The sequence below is a fragment of the Puntigrus tetrazona genome, unplaced genomic scaffold (genome assembly GCF_018831695.1).
Source record: "Puntigrus tetrazona isolate hp1 unplaced genomic scaffold, ASM1883169v1 S000000520, whole genome shotgun sequence".
NCBI classification, from domain to species: Eukaryota; Metazoa; Chordata; class Actinopteri; order Cypriniformes; family Cyprinidae; genus Puntigrus; species Puntigrus tetrazona.
Genome location: NW_025048156.1, coordinates 450,001 through 457,500, shown reverse-complemented (window position 1 = coordinate 457,500; position 7,500 = coordinate 450,001). Strand labels below are relative to the sequence as shown.

General features: G+C 36.3%; 1 protein-coding gene across 5 annotated transcripts in view; it reads left to right on the top strand.

Annotated features, from left to right (window-relative positions):
• Positions 1–7,500, top strand: part of sntg2 (syntrophin, gamma 2) — a 62,156-nt gene that overhangs the window by 25,579 nt on the left and 29,077 nt on the right. For all 5 annotated transcript variants that reach the window (XM_043232238.1, XM_043232239.1, XM_043232236.1 and 2 more), the window contains one exon: positions 27–118. In XM_043232238.1, coding sequence (XP_043088173.1) covers positions 27–118 — 92 coding nt within the window. The remainder of the gene's footprint in view (positions 1–26; positions 119–7,500) is intronic.

Here is a 7,500-nt window from a genome sequence, read left to right as displayed (position 1 = left end):
TGTAATAATCTGCCGTGTTCCCTCAGGTTCTCCCGGACCGTCCAGCGATCAGAGTAGCAGGGCGTCCTCGCCGCTTTTCGACAGTGGTTTGCATTTAAATGGGAACTCGAGCAACACGGTAAGTCACCTTTTGTATCGTTGTGAGCATCACTTCTGTTAAGGAGCTTATTCATAAGCCTCGAAAGTGAGAGGAATGACAGAATCAGGTTGAAAGTGCCTCCGTGTCAGAAAAGAGAGTCGGAACTGACTATTATTTTTGCTCATGATTGGGTTTTTCTCTGCGTTTTTTGTTTGCATCTAGCGATTAATATCACGCCAGATGCATGAAACCTTGCAAATTGGTGCAGAATCGTAATTCTGAGTTCATAACTAAAACGGCGAGATCCAAATGCACTCTCGAGTTTCCTCCCGAAAGATACAAACTTGCAATTCTAGCAAAAACAAGTTTCTAACATAATAGCAGTGGACGCGATCGTAATCGCTAGTTTGCAGATTTCTCAGAAAGCTTCGATTTTGCAAAGTTTCTAACGCAAGGGTGAGATACAAACACGCAGTTATGAGAAATTTTGACTGTCTCTGACGCTTGAGACTTACATTTCTCAATGAATAACAGGCTAAAAAGTGCAGATATATCACAATGAAATTACGAGACGCAAACATGCGGTTCTGAGAACGATATTGCAACCTTATGAGACTCATTTTTGCATCTTGCACATTCAGAATTGTGTGTATGTCTTGCAAAATAACTCATAGTTGTTATCCATAACCCCTAATTTAAAAAAAAATCAGTTTCTTACACAATATAGACTCGCCATTGCAAGTTTACGTCTTGCAAATTCGAATATTTTTTCGAATATCCTCAGTATCGAAAGTTAATTAATGCAAAGAAAAATACACAATTCTGCTAAAAACGTGTTTTTATTATTCGACGGAAATAACCGTTTAGGTGGGCTGTTTAAGTCAGGTTTGCATTTAATAGCGGCTAACAAAAATGTGTGAATGTCTAGATTAATAATCTACTGTGTAGTTAAAGATGCAGTAGGCGACGCGGTTTAGTGCTAACAGGCTAACATTAGCGTTTTCCAATATGTGCTTCTGCAGCTATAAAAGTACATGAAGTAAAAACTAAAGCAAGTCGATGCAGTTCAATCAATACGCTTCTGTAAATATTGAGTTTATGCGTATAATTAGGTTTTATCCGTGTTAATGATTAGTAGCGTTTAAGATGTAACTTTCATCAAAACTAGTTTAAATTGTAACTAATATGCAGATGGTGTAGAATTTGTTGAGTGGTGTTAGTTACCGTCCATAACACCACTGTCTTAAAAAGAAGCCTCAAGTACGCCGCTGGCCCGTTAAAGCAGGAAATAGAGGTCACGTGTTTCATCTGACCTTGAAATATCATTGCCAGGGCTCCTCTCCGCCGGTTAATAGAGTGACCTGACAGACCGAGAATATCCTGCCGTCATCTGAGCGAACACGCTGCGTCTCGTTAAGTCACCGGTCACTTTCTTACTTAAATCAGAGAGCAGAGGTAAGCCAGACGTCCGATTGGATCTGCTCGCCGGCCGTCACGTGATCACGCAGAGATGTAATGCGATGACGCGCGTGACGCTGAGACTCCGGGGGAAGCGGCGGTGCTGCGTGTCAGCAGGTGAAGCGCGGAGATCTGAGATCTGCATACAGCCTCGGAAAATACGTTCACGCCTGAGAGAAAGGGAGAGAGAGATGAAAATGAGAAAAGCAATCTCAGAGTGCCGACAAATCAAGATTTCAGATGCCACCCTAAAGTCAGTCTATAAATAGAACAGAGCTCAGAAACAGTGCTGATGACGGTCTGTAGATAGAGTTTCTGTGATGATGCTGAGCTGTTCTGGGTGTTTACAGAGTGTTGCTATGGGGTTGCTAGGGTGCTTGCTATAGAGTTGTCATGGTGTTGCTTGAATGTTCTGGGTGTTTCCAGGATGTTGCAAGGGTGTTTACAGAGTGTTGCTATGGGATTGCTAGGGTGTTCTGGGTGTTTGCCAGAGTGTTACTATGGCATATCTAGAATGTTCTGGGTGTTGCCATGGTGTTTAGAGTGTTGCTATGGGGTTGCTAGGGTGTTTGCTAGAGTGTTGCTTGAATGTTCTGGGTGTTTTCGCGATGTTGCAAGGGAGTTTACAAAGTGTTGCTATGGGGTTGTTAGGGTGTTTGCTAGAGTGTTGCCATGGTGTTGCTTGAATGTTCTGGGTGTTTACAGGATGTTGCAAGGGTGTTTATAGAGTGTTACTATGGCGTTTCTAGAATGTTCTGGGTGTTGCCATGGTGTTTGCCAGGGTGTTTCCAGAGTGTTGCTATGGGGTTGCTAAAGTGTTATCTAGAGTGTTGCCATGGTGTTGCTTAAATGTTTTGGTTGTTCTGGGGTTTTCCTAGGGTGTTTACAGAGTGTTGCTATGGGGTTGGTAGGGTGTTCCAGGTGTTTGGCAGAGTTGCTCTGTGTGTTTGAAGAACATTGCTATGGTGTCGCAAGAATGTTCTGGGTGTTTGGGGTGTTTCCAGAGTATTGCTAGGGTGTTTATAGAGTGTTGCTATGGGGTTGCTAGGGTGTTCTGGGTGTTTGCCAGAGTGTTACTATGGCGTTTCTAGAATGTTCTGGGTGTTGCCATGCTGTTTGCCAGGGTGTTTCCAGAGTGTTGCTATGGAGTTGCTAAGGTGTTATCTAGAGTGTTGCCATGGTGTTGCTTAAATGTTATGGTTGTTCTGGGGTTTTGCTAGGGTGTTTACAGAGTGTTGCTATGGGGTTGGTAGGGTGTTCCAGGTGTTTGGCAGAGTTGCTCTGTGTGTTTGAAGAACATTGCTATGGTGTTGTTAGAATGTTCTAGGTGTTTACAGGTCGTTGCTATGATGTCGCAAGAATGTTCTGGGTGTTTGGGGTGTTTCTAGAGTATTGCTAGGGTGTTCTGGGTGTTTGCCAGAGTGTTGCTAAAATATTATGGGTGTTTGCAGGTTGTTGCTATGGTGTTGCTAGAGTGTTTTGGGTGTTCAGGGTGTTTACAGAGTGTTGCTATGGGGTTGCTAGGGTGTTCCGGGTGTTTGGCAGAGTCGCTCTGTGTGTTTGAAAAGCATTGCTATGGTGTTGTTAGAATGTTCTAGGTGTTTGCAGGCTGTTGCTATGGTGTTGCAAGAATGCTCTGGGTTTTTCCAGGGTGTTACTATGGGGTTGCAATAATGTTCTGGGTGTTATCGCATTGTGTTTCTGTAGAGATGCTAGGGTGTTCTGGGTGTTTTTCCAGGGCTTTGCTATGGGATTACTGGAATTTTCTGGTTGTCGAGGCATTGCTATGTTGTTGCTGAGCTGTTGTAAGTGTTTTGGCAGGACGTTGTTAGGGTGCTCGAGAAGTTTGCTATGGTTTTGCTATAATATTTCTGGAACGTTCATAAAGTTTGTCAGTGCAATGCTGTGGGGTTGCTGGGGTGTCCTGTGTTGTTTCTTACTAAGAGTCCTTCCCCATCTCTCTGTGTTATTCCGATCTCTACATATAGCTTGATTCCCTCTTTTAATGTACGATCATATGTTATTTCTTCCAAACACACCTCAAACCTGTTTAAAAAACACTAATAGTGATGTTTGCCTTAAATATGTGACACAATCGTCTCTATAGTGTATTTAGATCAGCTCATATGTCAGGAGCAGAAATGCTTCTTTTAATGAAGTTCCTCTAGATGCATCCTATTCTCACAAAAAACTGGGAAAAATGTAAGGCGTCTTTCCAAAAACAGTGTACAGAGATGCTTCATTATTAAACATTGAATGGCAGCCACTGTGTCCAATTAGCGTAAACAGATGAATTCTTTTCTTCTGTTGACTCCCTCTGCCTTTTCCAGGCATGGAAATCTGCAAAAACACACTCTGCGCTCTCCTGACTGCTGAGTCGACAATATTTGTGCTTTTTCTTGTTTTCCTCAAATGAGTTTTTTTTTCTAATCCTCCTGTAGCGTGGAGCTGGTCGGCCGCAGGTGATTATAATTCTCGGAGCTTGTCGTCCCCTCTAGGCTGCTGTGACATTGAGCTGACTGACAGCGTTTCACTTTCAACGGGCCGGCGGGCTGCTGCTTTAACATTTATTCATTTACATGCTTACCGATAATTAGCATAGCAGCTCTTTTGGCCAAAACCGGAGGTGGGGATGGCGAATAAAAGTGGTAATTCTGTGCATACTCAAATCGTTAAAAAAAACAATACACCAGTTTCGCTAGTAGTTTGGTCGGACCGACTCTAAATACTGAGAACACTCAAAATACTGCTTTGATATTCATATATTCATCTAATTCATACCAGATTTGGGTCCAAATGTTGGATCTGTGCTTTAAGCCTCGCAGTGCAGCCTAATAGACCTGCCTTCAGCTATTATGTTATTAATATTAATCCAACAACAATATCCAAACAAAAACAAGGAGAAAACCACATTGCCCTGCTGCTAAAACAAGCCTTAAAGCTGAAAGCAGTTAAGACCGACCTGTTACACTGTTTACAAATAGTTTTTTTTTTCTATTTATTTGCAAGATACTCTTTGATTACACACAAATATTTCTACACAATATTAATAACTTTAAATTAACAACTTTATTAAATATTAATATAAATATTAATTACAGTTAATATTTATTATTAATGAATACGTATGAATTAAGTTAAATATTTTTTAATATATAGATTAATAATATATCTGATCAACTACAAATGTTGACTACTGTATACTTATGTGTGTGTATATATATATATATATATATATATATATATATATATATAGGTACTGGTCAAATAAATGTCATATGGTGTGACAATAAAAAAAAAATATATATATATATATATATATATACTTTCACATATAGAGAAAAATACTGCAAACTATATATATATATATATATATATATATATATATATATATATATATATATATATATATATATATATATATATATACACAGTCTTCTAAAATAAATGTCCTATTATATATGTAAGTACATACTCTTACTGTATAACGACTCCTGGCTCATTTGAGGCTGTTTTTATCAGAGAAATCGTGAAGTGCAGCTCCCTGGACGTAAGGAAGAGAAACAGTAATGAAGAGCTGGTGTCTGGCTCCTCATGAGAGACGCTCTGTCAGTCTGATCCGTCTTGACGTGCCGGCGATATTTCATTCAGTGTCATCTCTGGGCTCTTGCTAGAGCAGCTCAACATGAAAGTCAAATCAAGTTTAATTACCCAGCCTCGGTCCGAGTAAACAGCGGAGTGGAGAAAGCCTTCACATGTAATTGGTGATGGCTTGAAAATGCAGTGAAAGAATCAGTCAGAGATGAAATACGGAGGTAATTATGCTAAAAAGTTTAGGAAAGAGAAATCTCTGAATCTTTTTTTCCCCATCTGTCATGTGAATTATGTCGTCTCCCTGCTAGAGTGTAGTTAAATATCTGAATGTGTTTGAAAATATGGCATTATTTGTTACGTTTTTATTTTCATTTTAGTTTATTTTAGTAATTCAGCTGTGGGTAATTTTTTGAAACATATTTTTACATATATCCATTAATTATTTTTAATTAGTTATTTTACTGTCACGTTAACTAAATAAAAATCACAAGTATTGTTTTGACAACTAGAATAATATATTTTATTTTATTACTTTTAAAAATGATAATTGGAATAAAAAAATTATATAAAAAAAATATATATATATAAATATATAAAAAATATATAAAATATATAAATATATATATATATATATAAATAAATATATATATATATATATATATATATATATATATATATATATATATATATATATATATATATATATATATATATATATATATATATATATATATACACACACATATATATATATATATATATATATATATATATATATATATATATATATATATATATATTTATTTCTTTTAAATATTATTTTTTTATTCCAATTATCATTTCTTAAAGTAATAATAAAGTAGTATTATTTAACATGGTAGGATTATGTTTTTTTTTGTTAGCATTGTTTTTTTCATATATATATATATATATATACATTTTTAAAAATAAAAATGTGCGAACAAGATGCAAAATGTGCTGTCAAAAGATTAATAGCATCAAAAATAAATGATTTTTCTGGCATGATATTTATGTGTATGATTTGTATGCATATATTATGAAAATATTTACATGGATTTACATGAATATGTTTATATTCATATAAATGACATAATAACAAATTTTTCTTAAATATATACATGCATGTGACAAATACACAGAATGCACAAATATATTATGTAAACAAAAACTTAATGCAACATATTACAAATTTTAAAAAATGTAATCAAACTTTGCCTTGGAGAATGTTTTCCAGGGTTTGAAGAATACATGTCAAGTTGCATAATTACCTCTTCGAGTTCACTTTCTGACTTCTTCAAATAAACAAAAAATGCCCTGTACATTGCATCTAGAAGCAAGGTCAGAAACGGTGGCAAAAAAATCTATATCCCCATCTTAAGCATCCCGCAGCTACTCTCAAGCACCTGCACTGATGTGTTTTGCAGTGAAATGTGATTTTGATTTGATACGAGGAGATTTATAAGCTTACCGACTTTGCGCTCGCTATTTGCATCCGAGTGATTCGCGCATGTCATGCATAATATTTTACGTTAATGCTGATATGACTGACGGGATTTTGCAGCTGAAGTGAGTCGAGCACAAATGTGACGCACACTGGAGGCTGCACAGTTTGAAGGCTATGAAGTGTAGAGTTTTATGGCTTCCCGGCAGCGTTGGTAGTAGTCTGCTGAAGCCTGTCTCTGTCAAAGCCGTAACCATCACACACGCTGAGGGGGACGTTTCCCACAGTCATTAGAAATGGCCCAACTGTCCCTGATTTACTGCGGCGCTCTGTTTGTTAGAAGATCTGCCTTAACGGTGCAACTCTGCGATTATCTTCTGACGTTATACGTTACTATCACTCTATTACTGTTCAGTGCTTTGATACAGTCTGCACTGTTAAAAGCGCTATAGAGATAAAAGTCATTGATTGATTGAATGTCACAATGACTGAGGCGGCCAATCAGATCAAAGTAGGCGGGGTTTGCTGTTAAACAGCTGTCAGTTGTCTTTCTCTTAAAATGTCCAAAAAAGTTAATAAAAAAAATTAATTTATTTAAAGAAATATTTAAATAATAAAAAATATATATATATATATATATATATATATATATATATATATATATATATATATAATGTTTATATATATATATATATATATATATATATATATATATATATATATAAATTCTCTTTTTTTGCGACCAACGAAAATCTAATTGTGAATTAAAGACTTTTTTTTTTTTTTTACTTTCATTCATTTAATTCACGGTAAGGAAAAAATGAGACGCCAACTTAAAATAAGTAGCAACTGCAACCAAAAAAAAAAAAAAAAAAAGTTAATATCTTGCGATTCTGATTCGTGAGAT